This window comes from Calonectris borealis, chromosome 6 (assembly GCF_964195595.1).
Source record: "Calonectris borealis chromosome 6, bCalBor7.hap1.2, whole genome shotgun sequence".
NCBI lineage: Eukaryota > Metazoa > Chordata > Aves > Procellariiformes > Procellariidae > Calonectris > Calonectris borealis.
This window is the reverse complement of record NC_134317.1, coordinates 29,164,977-29,183,066: the sequence shown is the minus strand read 5'-3', so window position 1 is coordinate 29,183,066 and position 18,090 is coordinate 29,164,977. Positions and strand designations below refer to the sequence as shown.

Sequence of the window (18,090 nt, the reverse complement as noted above, 5' to 3'; positions counted from 1 at the left end):
TCCAGGCTGAAAGCCCTTTATTCTTTAGGATTTAGGTTGCAGGTTGCTGTTACAGGGCCAAGTTAAGAAAACTGCTGAAGACAACCAGAGTTTATCACCCACCAGCATTTTCGGTAGGCAGTGCTATCTATAATGCAGTCAAATTATGTACTAAAAATTGATTTTAGCATTGCTTTGGGTGCAAACACTCTCAGATGACTTTTGGGTAAGCTGACAAATCAAGGAACATAGGAAATGCAAGCGCATATTACAAGGTTTTTTTGTTTGTTTTTCCAGGTAACAGGGAAGAACTATTTTAGAGGAGAACAAAAGACACACTTGGACAGAATACCTTAAGTGGGAAGAAAGAGATTTACAATAAATCACCTACACAGTTAAAGTCATAATTTTAAATTCTGCTCCTGCATATAAAAATGCTGACTGTGATGGGAAAAAAGCTGTCCATCAAGTGTGTATCAAACTGTCAACTGTTAAAGGCCATACCAATGACAATTACTCTGCTGCCTGCTTCCAAATTACACCTGCCTGGACAGACAGACAAATTATTTTCTCACCTGCTTGTGCCTCAAAATATTTTTTTAGAGCTCCTTCTAAGCAAATCACAACAAAATTTCAAGTCAGAGTTGAAACAAAACACCATAAATCCTATATGCATACACACACAAATGTGAAATTGCACTTCAGCATAGACAATTCTTGGCTGGAAGGAAGATCTCTAAACAGACACAACAAAAACAACCACCATTTAAACCATAAAGTCAGAATGACTTTTAAACTGATGCTGTCATGGAACAGTTCAGGCACTGGAAACAAAATATTACAAGCAGGATACTAATTTATATTTAAATATAGGAAAGGTCATTAATATATGCCTATTTTTCTTCTCTTTGTCAGTGAAATTTCACGTTAACAGGCATACAGACAGTCTGCCGGTCAGCGGTTTTTGAGAGCACTAAGCAATCAGCGTGGGTAAATTTGGTCACCCTCAGATTTATTGCTTACCGCCACCTGAGGCATCATGTAATGGTTCTGCCATGTACTTAAAATGTAGCTGACATTAGCTTATACATTCTACCTTGCGATAGGATTGTACCACTTTTTTATTTTTCAAATATGTAATGCTCTGACAATGTGACTTTTATGTTTAAAGCTAACTCAAATTGCTTATAATAGCACCTATCAATACAATTTCAGATCTACAGCTATCTGTTCTTTCCAAAGTGCATACTGCACTTTTTAAATTCCCATGGATACGAGATTAGATTAATGAACTAGGATGATGTAACAGTTAAGACAATTGACTTAAATCTATAAACAGATGAAAATCCATTTCCAACAAGCTCTCTCTTTTACATATTAACCCAGTGCAGAACAAAGTATTTCCCTATCACTCTAAATGAGGAGTACTTTTTCTTACGAAGAAAAACGAAAACGAAAAAAAATAAAAGCAATTGCCTAAAGTAAAACCCAGTAAAGACAGAGATTGTTTTGGGGTGGTGTTCTTTGGTGCCATAAATTTCAAAAGAATGATTTTCTCTGGTTGCATGTGCTGTAACATATTAAGTCAGATTTCAGTTACAAAGCACAAGAACTGTTCTCAGTTTTTATGACCAGAACGGAATTTCTGTATTGTTATCATTGTCAGAAGCGGTGCCTAATGAAACAACTATGGAATATTCACATTTACAGCTTCTGGAGTTTCAAAGATGGACATGTAAGAATCAGCTATGTACATTATTTCAGTAATAAAGTTAATCTAGATCCCATTTTCAGGATGAAAATCCACAACCATATGAAAAGAAGTTAACCACTTCTCATCTTAAGGCACTAGGATACATCTGTATCTACAGGAGATGCACAAGTAATGTTGTTACTTTCTCCCCATTTCAAAATTTCTCTCAAGAAAGCTTCCAGCTGAAGGATAGGACTTCAGTTTGGATCTTAACCAGGTATTCTTTTCTTACACTTAAGGTCACAACACACATCAGATCTAGAGTAATTTCAGGATCTTCTCACCTCTACCAACACAATGCTCCTCTTTTCAGCTCCTCATGAGACAGACAGGGAGCACGTGGAGTTATGGGAGCGCTAGGAGCACCACGACTCCGCTCCAGAGGGTCTTGGCTGCAGGTACCATGTAGAAGAGACCGGGCAGAAGGGAAGGAACTGCAGAAGAATCCTGCTGGCACAAGGATTAACTACCTCACTCACAACAGGGAGTTGTGATTTTTTTCCCAACCCAAGCTCCAGCAGAATGTGCAACTCCTATCCTCGCTGGGCAGACGATTAGGAGCTTTGTGAGAACACGCTGGCTATTACCAACAAGAATCAGCACTTGCCACTACAGGTCAGGCTTTCTTCTTATTCTTGTCCAGGCAAAACATCTTTGTGAATCGCACGTCGTTGTGCACCCACTGACTGATGCACAGCCTCCAACTTCCAGCTTCAGACACAGGATTAAAAATTAGAGCAGCTTCAAATATTTTATGTTTTTTAAGTATCATTTTTGGGGGAAAAAAAAATTGTGTTAGAGTAGAATTTGGGGGAGTGGTGTTTTTTTTGTTTTGTGGGTTGTTTTTTTTTTTAATGTAATCTTTTTCAAATGGCATTCAGATGTCAACGGAAACTAAACTTTATATATACTTAAAAACACCAGTCATCTTAGTCATCCAACTTGCTGGACACAGCAAAAAGCATTCACCTTATTAAACAGACTGGTTTTTTAAGCAGCATATTATCTGTAGTTACTGAATTTAAATCAATCATTTTAGGCTAATATATCCTATAAGATTTTAAAACTAATAGATCTCAGACTCTCGCACCTCATTTTTATTCACAGATTGAAAGGTGAAAATAAGCATTTCTTCTATTTCAATTCCCAGCCCATTTCTCAACTTCAAATGAAATACTTAATGAACTGTACTAGTTGAATAAACTGACACAAAGAAAATATTCTGTGCACCTGCAAAAGAGGCCACGCTGCCAAAAGCTGGTTTAGCACTTCAGCTAACATGAGTTACAGGTGCTTATACAGTCACTTTTCCACAGTTCAACGGTTTAATCTTCTTTAAAACTTTGGCAGCTAAACTTTACAGCTTGAATATCACTTTGGTAGCACTTTATTGCTAGTAGTAGAATAGTAAAATACATTTTTTGAAAATTTTAATGGTATTTTAAAGGAGTATCACAAATTGCAGCATTAGTATAGGTTTTTAGAATATTTAAATATGACCTGTGTTTTATATATCTGATCTAAATTAAGAACCTTTTCTGTTTTGACCTCTCCTTAAAAAAAAGTCCTATTATGATTATTTTCTATTCTTCTCATGGTAAACTAGTTTTAGTCTCACATTTCAAACTTATTCCTGCCAATTTTAAAAGATGTTAAGATAAAATAGTGAAGCCTCCTGAACTTGAAACTTTCTGCAAGGTTTCACGGAATGATAAGAACAGCTATATATCCCACATCTAACAGTAGTAGCAAACACTCAGGGAGAGGGCGTAACTGCAAAGTGGTGTAGCCTACCAGCTTGCAAAAAATAATGTTTGAAAGATTTCCAAATCAAAGTGGCATCTAGACCACAATATTTTAAGAGCCACTGATGGGCCACCTCCTGTGAATTTGTCTAATTCTATTATAACTCATTGATTTTTGGCCTGTAACACTGAATTACACAATTTAATTGAAAGCTTCATGAAGAAAGGTAGTTTAGGGTTGTTTTGCTTCGTAATCTGTTGAATGATAGTTTTGTTTGATACTCGTAGTTTTTATGTGGTTAGGAAAGTGAATAATCATTCACTATTTAGCTGTCTTAATATTTAAAATGGTAAGATAACTATTTCTGTAGGAAAGTTAAAAAAGGACTCAATCACAGAGGGTCATTTGTCCCTTTTTGTGGGAGGGTTAAGAAGAGATGACCAAAATAATCTGCAGGATTCAACTTTCTAATGAACACACTACATCTTCCTTTTACTTAATGTCTACAGTAGACAGACTTCCCTCTAACAAAGTCATGAGTTACAAAGAAAGCAAAACATAAATCAACAGCCAGTGTGTCTATAGGAAAATTGCGCAACATATTGGGAGGGAGATGCATCTTTTGCCAGCTACGTTCAGGAGCAGTAAATACACAACTCTCCATTTTACTTGGCTGAGATTCTAGGTATCTGTTGTGAGAAACAATCAAAATCTGAAGTGGCACTTCAAAGTAAAGAGACAAAAAAAATTAACTATCAACTAAGGCTCTTGAAAGAGTAAATTAAACAGAAAGCAATGAGAAAGAACTACATGACAATGGGCAAACTGAATGAATCACTGAACTGTTATTTGTAACTTCTCTAATGATGACTTTCATAAAGATGGGTTCATCTATATACTGGAACATGGTCATATGGAAGCAAACAGTAATCATCAACCAACAAACATTGCAAAAAAAATGTGTAAAACTATACTACTTTGGTTTCTTAAGAAAAAAAGGGTGATCTACCACCTCAAGACCTTTAGCTAAAGTCTCTTTTTTTTTCTTTTTTTTTTTTTTTTTAAACTTGAACAATTTCAAGCTATCAATCAGCCAAGCTTAGCAGGCTCATTTTCAACCTGAAATACGCATTTTGCCATATTGCCTCAGGGCTAATACAGCACATAGTACTGTAGAGATTTATAAAAACACATACACACTACTTTGTCTTACCTAGCACTAGAGTGTACTGACAGAGATTGTGCTATAGCCTTCCAGTATGGCATTATACTATAGTCTTTCAAAACCTTCAGCTGCAAATATTTAGCTTACTACATAGGTTAAGAGATACTGCACTTGAAACTAGCTATGCATTATACAAATACTCTCAAAAACAGCAACGTCACAAAATTAGTAAAATAGACAAAAGATCTTAGGAAAAACACTGACACCAAATAAAGTGTGCCAAAAAGCAGCATAGACTTTTGTAATAGCATTTATTCCATCATTCTAAGTCCCATTCATCACCTTCCCTGAGGCAACAGAAGGCTGGAAATGAACATCTCAGCTAGAGAGCTACTGCAGGAAAACGTGTAACTTGTGATGGAAAAATATTTTTCTCCCTACTTCACATATTTTCATGGGGATACCCCCTTGCCTCAAAGTAAGGCTGATTAAACCAAGTGCAATGGGAATAGAGATAAGGGGAATAATTGATGAGAAACAATCTTTGGGGAAATCAGAGGCAGAGGGGCTATTAAAAAGAAAAAGGGGTTCTTCGGTAACCAAATAAGCACGTAGGTTTATTACCTATACTACTACTCAATTCTTGGGGAAAGGAAGGAAAGACTAAGGTTTTCTACATGGGCAAGGCAAAGACAGAGAAACACATGGAAATTTTTTTTATATATATCTTTACTGTACTGTAACATTACTGTATTCTTTTGCTGCAATACAAAGATAAACTTTAACTATGCTGATGCAAAGCTCATTTCCATGAATCAAGGACAACTAAGTAATACCAAGCTTAAGTCATGAGGTCAAAATACACCAAGCCTGCATTCTGACTGAAATGAAAAGTTATCTTCAAACCTTTAGCTTGCCTGAGAACAGCAACCATTTGTTTTAGGAACACAAGTAGACTTTAATTGATCATCGCAATTGTTTAAAACCAGATTCAACTGAATGCTGCAGAGGAGAAAAAAAAGAATCTATCAAGTACATTGTCATCCTCACAATACCTATGACAAATAGCACAGAACAACGTTTGATATCAGTACTTATGAGAGCAGCCTTCCGATGCAGAGAAAGAGAATAAAGTCATATTTGCTTAAGGAAATAAGCAGTATTGCCTCAAACCACAGAAGGCAGCATGTGCTTCTAGAATGCGTTTCTTTTGAAACTTACCAATTTCGAAATGCTCATTTTCCCCGAATCATACAGGAGAGAATTATTATATGCATGTAGTACACTCAATGTACTGACAAACATCGGAACACTCAGCCAATAAACTGACATTGCAAGATTAAGATGAACAGGACAGCTTTTATGTAAGAAAAAGTGTTTTTCCTACTTACTCTGTATTATGCTGTATACAAGCATTAGCAACATTTTGTTTATCAAATCAATAGTTTCAGTTCCTATCTGTTTTCGTAACTTTTAAAAAAACATAATCATGTGGTTTCCTCTGTATTTAAAAATACACTGTCTGTATATCCATAGTATCTCAACACAAGCTTGAAAGAGGACTAACCAAACATACGCTGTTTAAAATGCCCCCAAGCCTACTTACAATACTTCCATTTCAAAGCAGACAAGAAAGAAAAGGAATTCTTTCCAAGCTCTGAAGTCTGAGCACAGAAAGGGATGACATCTGTACCCTGGAGGTAGCAATTTAAGCCCTGTCAGGCCTATCAAGGGAGAAACTTCCAAAGACTCCTGGAAGAAACCTTGCCTTCCATTCCCTTGAACTTCAAACTAAGACACTGCCAATGCAAGCACCTCTGTTGACTGACTTAGCAACCTAAACACATAGGGCCATTCAAACTAAATAAGTGATTTGAACAACCCCATGAAGCACGATTTAAGCTAAAGCACGCCCAAAAACTCAGGAATATATTAAGCTGATTAAGCATATTCTCTACCTGAAGTCCCTGAAACACCTTCAAGGAAATTCCGTAAGAGTACAAGTAACCTTACCCAAACATTAAAAAGACATGGCCACAACACCAACAACTGCATCAAAACGGAAAATCAAAATGGAAAAATCAAAATTTCCAGGCTAGTACTGTTATTATCCTGTACTAGACCTGCTGAGGGTTGGAGCATTCCCAGGTAGCAATCCGTTTTCAGGAAACAAATGTCCATTGCAAAGACACTACATAAAACGTCCAGAACTGAAAGAACTGACTGTTCAAAAGCACAAGCGCGTCAATATAGCTTGAACTTCAACTATCATTGCAATCCATAAGCTTATTTTAGGAGAGAGACTGTCATCAGCCATCCCAGCCATCATTTGCACCCAAGTCTTCCACTTGCCTACAACGTTGATCAGATGGGGTGTGTGCGTGTGTGTATATATGTATATATAAAAGAAGAAAATCTTGTTCTCAGAGACTTGCTATAAAGCAAAGGCATGCAAATTTTGAAATATCAAAGTAAGACCTTTCAGTGAGAACAGCAAGACAGTTGCCCTACTTAGCAGTGAAACCTTCCAAAGGGAGGAGTTAAACTCCTGTAGCTTACAAGAGAATTTTATAACCTGCTATCACTAACTGTTTAAGCAATTATTTCTTTATCTAATCTCAATTTTAATTAAAGACTAATAAAGGTATAAATTCAGTAAGAAGCTAAATTTTATTATAATAGCCAACAGTCAAAGTAACCTAATTGTATCTGCTTCCCATAATGCTTGCACTCAGAAAACAGCTTCAGGAATCTTCAACCCAATTCCCAAAGAAAAGGAGAAAGAGGAGAAAAATAATTACAACAACAAAAACATCATGGAGATACCTACACATACCTCACTTTTTTTCCTACCTTAGTATTCAGAAGTGACAAGTATCGCCGAATACTGTCTGTCTTCCTCCAGGCAAAATCCTGACTACTTAACACCAAGGAGAGGAGCAACAGAAAAGCAGTGACTAAGTTTGTGTGCACTCGACCATCACCTATCCAATAAAGCAAATGAAACGCTGAGCCAGTCATGAAGGCATTTCCAGCGCAAAGTGATATGTCCATAAAATGGATTCTCCATAAATAAATTAGTGCTCTCCTTCCTGCCCATAAGGGCTGAAAAGGAAAAAAACCTGACATCACGAAAAAACCCAAAAGGCTAAACCTCTTTCCTGTTCCACTACCTACCATGCAGGGAAAACCACTGCAAAAGAACACGGAACTATTAGGTGCAAAAGGAAACCAGAAGGGCCAGTAGCACGCTTATGGGTGCACAGAAAATTACAAGATGGCTTGTGAGGGCCAACGGAACTACAAACATTAAAAACTCAGATAGTTCAGCTAGTTTAATTGAAAAGCCTTGTAAGAAATTGAAAACTCTCCTACTAAAAACAAAGCACCTGTACTGGCATCTTACATACTTGAAAAGTTACAATGACACACTAGTGTTTCTAAAAAAAATTTAAAAAAAAAAGGAACATTTCTGATGTGACTATGTCTCATACTCTGCAGGAATAGCTAGCTTGCAGTTGAAGCTGATGATCACACGAAGCACTCCTTATAGACTAGTGGTCTATGAAGCAGCACACTTTCACTGGACATTAGCTTAGCAATAGCCTGCAGGTCACTGCTTAAAATATCATGGATGCACCAGTTACATGAGCAGAATATTACTGGTGGGTAACCATTTGTTCAGAAAAGACTTATTAAAAACAACTAGTCTGAAGTTGGTAAACATATAAAACAAAACATTTTGAAAACATTTCAGCAACATCACATCAATTTACACATAGTCCATTAGCTGCCACCATAAAGTTGTGTTTTACCACTCCACACTGCTAGTTCACTTTTAAAAATTCTAACAATAAACACGTATGTATTCAAAACCTCAAACTATTCGCTAGAGAACACCAGGCAGGACTATTTGCACATACTGTTAGTATCCCTAACCATAACCCCCATCCACCATGGGCTCTCTAAAGACACTACACAAGAATGTCATCCACCACCCCAGCAAAGCTACCTTTAAGATGAGAGAATGACTGTTTAATCATACATCAGCAATGAAACAGCAGTTTGGGACAGGGAATAATCAACAAGGTCTGCAAAGGTAAGTCCCTGCTCTGCAAAGTCTGGTCAAAAACAAATATTAGGATGTGATATACTCAAAAAACCAAACCAATCAAACAAAACACACATCCAAAACCAATGCCAACAGAAAACAGTGCTAGTTAACCCAGTAATTACTCTACCACCCACACAAGGATCTCCAGATGTTTCATCACTCCAAACACTTGTTAGTTTACTAGTTATTGCATCAATGAATATACTAGCACACAATTCGCCAAAAATCCAACATAATACATTTTGCTGCTATAAAGATAAATGATCAACAAGAGTGACTAGACAAAATGTATTCATCTAAATAGCATTTGATTAGAAAGCAAAACCCACCACCTGTGCAGAATAAAGGAAATTAGTGTTTCTTAAATGACTTTGATATACCAATTTTAAAGAAACATTATGGCATCGCAATTTATCCCTTCAAAATAATTTTGTCTGATTATGTAAGCTCAGAGCAATGGAGGTACAAGAACACTACAGAACAGAAATGAAACATTATCAGAGATGACATCTAATCCCAGAGAGCACCAAGGTCTTGTGGAAACAATGGGAAAACAACTAACTGTCAGTCATGTTCTGGCTCCAATGAAACAGCTAAGTTTAGTCCTCTAAGGGTACACAAGTTCAAAAGTGATGCTGGTTTCGTCTGGGATAGAGTTAATTTTCTTCCTAGTAACTGGTATAGTGCCGTGTTTGGGATTTAGTATGAGAATAATGTTGATAGCAACAACTAAAAACATCAGTGTGTTAAGGAGTCTACTAGTCAAGGACTCTTCAGCTTCCCATGCTCTGCCAGGTACACAAGAAGCTGGGAGGGGGCACAGCCAGTACAGCTGACCCAAACTGGCCAATGTCCATACCGTATGACATCATGTTCAATATACAAACTGGGGGGCAGTGGCCCAGGGAACAGTGACTGCTGCTCAGGGACTGGCTGGGCATCAGTTAGCAGGTGGTGAGCAATTGCATTGTGCATCACTCATTTTGTATATTGTATCATTATTATTATTTTCCCTTCCTCTTCTGTTCTATTAAACTGCCTTTATCTCAGTCCATGAATTTTACTTTTTTTTTTTTCTGATTCTCTCCCCTGTGCCAGTGATGGGGGGGCAGGGGTGAGTAAGCGAGCGGCTGTGTGGTGTTTGGCTGCCACAAACATTGTTGTTAAGCCACAACATTAACATACAAGAGACTTTATGCCAGGCAGGAGGAAGGGCTGAGGAGTCGGACAGCCAGAAGACCATCCCTGACACAGAATTTTAAAATCAACTGGGGTTTAGGTTACATTACATTTACCACGGGCTAAAGTCATGCAGCTAAAAAGTATTCAACATACTGTGATTTCACTGTTCATTGTAAGGTTTTGCCTATCCACAGTTTTATACCTAAGAAACAAGGTAAAAAGTGGCAATGAAGAATTTACGACAGCATTTTGGGTTAGAGATGTTGAAGTTCACCTCCATTCAATTTTTCCAAACATAGATCAGCTATTTAGGCATTTAGTTGCCTCTATCATTCTTTGCAAATTGTTATGATGTCCACATCATGAGTGTACTCTGGGAAGTTCTGCTGACAAGAAATAGTCTCACAAGACAAGCTCTCTCTGCTGCCAGTTCAGCAACAGTGTCTCAAATGTTCTCTACTTACCCACAGAAATACCAAAATCAGAAGATTATTTCTTCACTGTTTCAAACAGGTGACTGGACACATTAAATGGTTGTGTGCTTCTCTAAATTTTGTAATATATATTAACAGTTGTTTTATTACCATTTGTATTGTAGCATGAAATGTATTCTTTACCCAATCACATTTTCCATCCAATGAGGATTTTTTTTTTTTTTTTACAACAGATCTGTATTTATTTCATTGTCAACCGAAACATGTACATCAAGATTTTCAGTATTAAAAGAAAAAGTTCTTTTTTCATTTTGATAGGAGAAACTAAGCGCAATTAACAAATCCCTGCCAGCCTTGATATTCTTTTGCACTATGCTTGAATTATGGATGAAAAATAGAAAAGGAACTGCAGGTTTAACTGAACCCAAGGCCCCTCTGCAGAATCTCCTTTCAGTACTCTGCTGCTCACTAAACCAAAAAAGGCAAGATACTTGGAAGATCTACCCTGAATGGAAGCAAAATAAGCAATGCCCAATCCCCCTCTTCAGGTTTCTACAGAGATGCAGCATTACTTGTCTAACTCTGCCAAACAAGAACGGACAGCACTGGTACTTCTCAAAAAGCTATAGTCGTTTTGTGTGCAAAAGTACATGTGACATCGTCATTGGGTTTTCATCTAGATCCGAATAGATGATGGTTGGTTTCAAAAGATAACTATTACACCTCCTACACATAGAAAAAGTAAACCGTGGAGAAACAACTACTTCATCGTGTCACCGTTTTGGTAATCATGCTTAATAGGAAAACACCAGGATGCAAAACCCACTACCAAATTGAGCCCTATGTACCCAACAGAACTGAATGGCTATGCTTCCTTCAGTAATTTCAGCCCCGAGTATCAGAAACTTCAGTAAAGCCTTTTCAGCTGTAAGAAACTATCAGGTATTGCTTGCTTTACAGTCCGAATTCAGACCCTGTCAGCAACACCACCTGATAATCCAGCTCTGTGGGGAGAGGGGAGGCACTCAAGTATGTTTGCATCTCACCTTATGTTATGGACACAGCAGATACTGTATCCATAAACAGTTAAAGTCTTCCTGCATTTTTCTTAAATGAAACATAAGAGCCCAGAATTCCACCTGTTTGAGAACACTGAGTCAGTTTTAAAAGTAGAGATGCATTAATTTCAGGGAAAAGAAAACAAATAGCTGAATAATTTCCTGAACTGTTTTAAGAAGATATGTGCCAAGTATTAACAAAGTAATTTGATAATAAGTAAAATACAAACTTTTTTTTTTGCCCTAAAATTTTGCCAGTATGTGGAAGCAATGTAAGATATAAGGTACTTTTAGCTTTCAAGTCAAATATAAGATTGCTTTTATTCTGGCTTACTTTCAAAGTTACAGGTGACAAAGGGCAAACTAAGGGTAACTAACTACATAATGGAAAAACTATGATTTCAGACAGAGTCAAGCTGATCAATATTGTAAAGCGTAACCACAAAAAAAACTGAAAGAAGTAACCACACAATAAAAAAAAAATTTCTCCCCTCATCACCATCTCTATCTAGCCTGTAAAGGTTTTAAGACTAGGTATAACATATGATTAACTTAACTGGATCAAATACACAATTTATAAAAAAGAAGAGAGTTTGAAGGCGGTATCTCAAGTGCCTTCTCTAAAATCAGTGCTGATTCTCTCACGTTTGAGAACAGCAGCGTTTAGTTTCACATACTTATTAAGCATCAAGCTCTAAGTATTCTCTGAGCAGATCACTAAATGGACATTGTTTCTACATAAAACCGTGGATCTGGTTTCAGAGAATACAAAACATCCAACAGAAATTAACAGGTAAAATTGTTCCACAATCTGACAATTTATAGAACAATTGATTCCCTGCATTTCATCCCTAAAGGCATTCTGCAAAAATACTCTAAAAGGTAAGCACGACAGTTCTACCATGGAAATCAACACTTGCTCGCTACGCATGTATTTAACCACATCCTTGCTCCCAAAGTAAGAACACCTTTTTAAAATTATTATTATTATTTATTTCTGCTAGCGAGTGTGAGTCAGTTCAATAATTAGACAGGGAGCCAAACTACTGTGTTCATGCATCAATGATATTGACGCAACCAAATTGTCCTTCTATTTCTTCATTTAGTTTTCAATTTGCCTCTAGTGGAAATAGGGACATAATTTAAGATCCGGGGACTTGTACAAGAAACATAAAGGCAAAAATTAAGTCTAAAGAACTGTAATCCATGATGTAAAATCCAGAAGAGAAGACAATTAAATTTCAGAGTGCAGACTGAGTTTATAGGACTGACAGGTAGAAAATCTTTCATTTGCCTTGTAAAATAAAACAATCTGAAAGAGAACCGTTGAGACAAACACATTATATTTATGTTCTCTATTTTAAGAAGCAAGCACCCATTTAAACTTCAAATATATATTAGTATTGCTCTGAAAACGAAATAGAACCCTAATTTGCTGCTCTTCTCATGTTATATTTAATCTCCTTTACAGTCTATAGTAGAAGAGTTCTATAAATGCTATGAAAACTGAACTACCTGGTAGCTTACTGGTGAGCTCAAGAGCTCTAGCATTTAACTGTTTTACATAAAATTGTGTGAGGTTTAAATACTCTTCTCTCCAACCCTCAACTTATGTACAACAGCATGCTAGACAAACCACTTTCAAATTTTTTTTTTTTTTTAAATAGGGCTCAGGAGTATATGGGGAACAATCTCTACTTTCTGAAACATGCTAAAATGTGTTTACACACTGTTATTTAAAAATATGCAATAAATGAAGTGGCAAACCATTCAACTATTGGACCTTTAGCCACAAACTTTTCCATACCTCATGCTTACCAAAAACACAGCTCAAACACATACAATTTATGGCCAGAATAAGTCTTTTCCCAGGATTTTTAGGTATGAGAAATTCCTGTGTGTCATTAAATACAGAAAGAGATTCTTCTATATTCTAGAATATAGAAAAAACAGAAGTGATCCATTAACACAGAAATTTGAATCTAAAAATTTTCATGCAGCTTGACTTTCAGTATTTTCTACATCAGGCACAAAAATGAGCATAGACTTCTGTTAGAAGTTACACAGCCTCATCCAGTGAGCTTTATTAGAAATTTTACTTTAGCTCATTGGTTTTGTTAATCAGTCTCTTCCTTTAAAAATGCAATTAAAATAAACGGACAAGTGAACATACCATTTCTGAAGTTGTAATCAGACTAATCTATGAGAGTAGCACTAGAGGTGGTATTTCTATCCTTACCCCACCAGCTTACACTCAGAAATTTTATTGCACACCATTAGGAGACTACCAGCAGTACTCAAGAATACAGGGTGAACTGGATGATGAGCTCTGGGGGAATGCGGAAAAGCCTCTCCTGAGCATTATTCATTTGCTAAACACTGTCAGCTTACAACTGCTTTACAGGCAGAGAGTAAGAGGATTCACCTTCAATCTGGTTTTGAAAGCTTCTGTATCTACGATCTAGGTGATAGCTTAGCCTGCTCTCGATCCAATGAAGTATTTCAAACTGCTTCGTATTCAACATACAAGACTCCAGCTCTTTATAATTGGAAACCAGTGTCTGAACTCTTGGCCTTCCAGGCACACTGAAACAACACAGGGGACGAGAGTTGCAGCACTTCACGTAGTACCCTCTGACATAAGCAGGAATTAAGCAGAAGCCTCTCCTAATCACAGTTTGCTCACCTGGAAGTCAGATAGGCAAACAGACTCTGCTGTGCAACTTCTTCAAAGGCAAAGAGCTGAACTGTTTGCCACCAGCATCTCCTCCTTTCTACCTCCCACCCCCAAAACAGGGCACTAGCTCAGATAACCCGTAAAAGTATTTGCACACAGCAGTTTTACACTCATTGAATCCAGGTTCCTCAACAAAAATGCTGAGGTTTTTTTCAATGACTTTGTTACTTGAAAATACTTTGCATAGGTTTCATCTCTTCCACTCTCAGAAGATTACAATGAAGGATTGTCAGCAACCTACCCAGTCAAGGAAAGGAGAAAAAAGAGACCCCAGCTTATGGATGGGTGTAACATACAGCAGGATACAAGGCTCAGGTGCAAATTTGCCATGCTCAGTTGCAGTCTTCAGCATCAATTGCTCAAAAGCCCAACTTTTGTCATTACAATTGTCTTCACTGAATCCCAAGGCAAACAATGGGGTGCTAAAAAAACTCTTTAAATACACAAAATCGGGCTACAGACATACTCAGAAAAGAAAAAAGAAATAAGAAAGTGCTATGTATTGGTCAAAAAATTAAAAAATAACCATGCAAGATATACATACCTAGTTTTAGGGCAGAAGGAGTCACTTCAATCTCACCACCAATCGGCTGAAAGGCAGCCAGCTGAGCTGCTACCTCCGTCTCAAAAGAGTCTGGGCTATTTCTATCTGTCAAATTGCCATTGGTGCCATCAGTCTTACGGTGAGTTTCTTGCTCATCATAAACAGCAATCAGCTATCAAAACAAAAGATAATACAGTTTATATATTTAAAGGATTCTCAAACTTCACTTTCTTTTTTTTTAAAAAAAAAAAACACAAACTTATCTTTCATTGGGACTACAAAAATAACAATCTTATTTCAGAACAGCTAACAATAAACATACAGATTCAGGAAAGCATATACATTTGTGTTTAAATACATTGACTTCAATATGACTTAAATATATGCTTCAGCACTACCCTGTCCTGACATGCTTTTCTGAGTTAGCATGCTACCGTTAGTGAGCATTTTACATTGTTCCAAAACATTTAGGGCTGAACATGCTTAAAAACACAGAACAGCATTTAATTCTTGGGGGTGGAGGGTGTTATTATTTGAAAAAATTTTGACCGACACACTGCACAAAGGTAACACAACCACGGAAGCTGTACTGAGCGAGCAGATACATTTTTATTTATAAGCACATAATAATTACATTCCAAGGACAAGATACATCCAGCACAGTGACAGAAGTTTCCCTAATCGCCCAACCTATACCTCTGTGAGGATGAAAGTTCCTTGGTCCAGCTAGGCACACGTACACACACACGTCTCTACCATCTCCTCCCATTCTCTCCTGCAAGCTTATACCAGATATATTGTTCCTGAAAACTGTCCCTCAGTCACTGACTCTTCCACGACTTCAGGTGCACAGGAAAGTGAAGATTAAACAATGACAGACTGCAAAGTCTGCTGTCCAAACTCACATTAATATTGACATGAAAATGATAAAAAACACCAGAAAAATCATTTTTCACCCCAGCTAACCTGGTCTTTCACAAGGATCTTCCTTTGGGTTCCTACTAATACAATGTTATCAGATAATGTGTATACAGCTTCATCAACAAGTGAATCAGATACGTGTGCTGGGTGTAAATTGCGTTACAGTTCCAGGAAAACAGTTAACTGTTACAGTTCTGGGAAAAACCTGATTAATTCGCAATGAATCTAAACAAATTAGAAGACTGGCTGTTCTCGATGAGTGGGACACTTGACACCCCAGAGCCCTCTCCAAGAGGTAAGAGCAGCAGTTCAAGCACTTTTCCTGCCCCGCTACCTGACGTGGCACGGTTCTCGTGCCGCACAGTGACAAACACTTTGCCTAACAAGCATTGTACAAGGTATCTTCATCTTCAGGTGTTCATTTATTTCACTTTTTCTCAACTCCTTAGGATTATCCTAAAGTTTTTCTTAACTAATCCTGAAAAAGACCACACACCTCATACAACCGGTTAGGCAATGTCAAGATTACACAGAAACAAGTTTAAAGGATTGATTTACTACTTTCTCTCTCTATCTTATTTTAAGGTATGCATACACACTCTCTCTATAAAAATATTAGTACATCAAATCTCCTCTGACACTTCCAACACGTGTCAAAAATTATATCCTATGATAAGTAGTATACTGAAACAAAGAGACAAAAATTTAAAGGAACTTATTTGCCTAAGGGAAGAAATGAATGTATGAGAGGGAAAAGGAAAGAAAAATGAAAAGAAAAATCCTGAAGTGCTTCTAAAGAAGAAACTGACATTTTCAGGTCTTCCATTCATTTATAATTTGGTTGCTAGAAATGTGTCAGCTCGTATTTACCAATGCATATTTCAGAGATGCACAAAACCCCTTAAATAATTAGGTGGAAAACTTGCTCTCCTTTTCCATATGGAGCCTGTTTCCTTTCTGTGGGCACGCAAATAGCTCTTACAAGATAAAATTTGTTTTTTATTTGTCCAAAGCATATAGGAAAGATTAATTCCAGCAAAGACAACTCTCTTTGTACCTTACTACTGCACTGCAGGGCAACTACCCAGGTCTTCACACTGCATTCATCACCAAGCCATCACTATGGCCCACAACTACATACAGCCAAAAAGGCTGCCTTAGAGCCAGACATCAACAGACCATGGCAATTTTCTCCAGTACCAAGAAGAAAAATCTATGGTGTCTTCTGTTTGTTTCTAAAATAACTATTCATGTTCATGTTACTATGGAAGCCCATCATGATTCAAGAAGTTCCACAACTGTTGCCCACCGAAAGGTTTGCTTTCTCAATCTCGCTTTTGCTGTGGAAACTTAATTTTTAAGAAAGAAGCTGTTACTAATGAAGAGGAAAATTGAGATTGTGTAGGACCGTGGCTCTGAAAAGCATTTTAGATCATAGTAGGATACGAAGTTCACTTGAGCATTTGCAATGTAGAACACAGCAAATGGAGCTCAGCTGTTGATGGGAATGAACAAGTGAATTCCTCAGCTGGATGAAGCTGAGTTACTCCACAGTTTCACACCCTAGCATATTAAACACTATATTACATTGTAATACTCTACGCTTACTGCCCCAGGATTTTGCAAAGACCAAAAGTAGGAATTGGCTCAAAAAAATTAGACAAACTGATGGAAAAGACCAGCAAGAACGGTTAAATGGAAACATGCAAGCACCACCTCAGAGTCAATAGCCCCCAAGACATGCAGTAGTAAAAAACAGAAAGGTAAACCAGAAGAACATTGATGTTACAATTACCCTATTTCTATATGTTTTCTTCAAGTATTTTCCACTGGTCACCCACACAGAGCAGCAGTCCAGCCCTGCACGGCCACTCTTGCAGGCTCACACACATTAGGGCATTATCGCATACTTCGGTTTCTAAGCATTACAGGTTTCCCTTATTCTCCTGAAGTTCGAGTGAAACTTTAGCAGAAATGATAATAGAAAATTACTTTAACAGACAACTAACGTCACAGACAGACTTCCGATACCTGTAAGATACGGTAGCTTACCTACCAGTCAAGCCCAGAAAGGCAAACTGCGTTGTGGCCACACCGCAGTAATTTCACGGGCGTCCTGAGACCGGCGCTCCTGCTCCTACCCCGCTGCGCCGCTTCCCGGGGCGGGCGGCCATGGCCCGCGCTCCGCGGGTCACGTACCCACGGCTCCTCTTACAGGGCGCCGGGCCAATCGGGAAGGGCCGGGGCACTGAGGGCAGGCGGGCGCTGCCGGCCCAACCCCACAGCAGCGAGGCCCGGCGGGGATGGGGCCGGCGCTGCACCTGCGGGGCCGCCATCCCCGGGGGTCGGGCCGCCATCCCCGGGGGTCGGCTGCTTCCTCCGAGGGCTGAGGGAGTTGTGTATGTGTGCCTTGAGCTCAAGTTATGGCTGATGTGTTCAAAGGACCCGATCTGCAGA

The 18,090-nt window shown here is 38.0% G+C and overlaps 1 protein-coding gene across 2 annotated transcripts in view; it reads right to left on the bottom strand.

The window, feature by feature from the left end:
- The window catches only part of PARD3B (par-3 family cell polarity regulator beta), a 433,243-nt gene that overhangs the window by 280,332 nt on the left and 134,821 nt on the right, over positions 1-18,090 (bottom strand). For both annotated transcript variants that reach the window (XM_075153452.1, XM_075153453.1), the window contains exon 3: positions 14,713-14,884. In XM_075153452.1, coding sequence (XP_075009553.1) covers positions 14,713-14,884 — 172 coding nt within the window. The remainder of the gene's footprint in view (positions 1-14,712; positions 14,885-18,090) is intronic.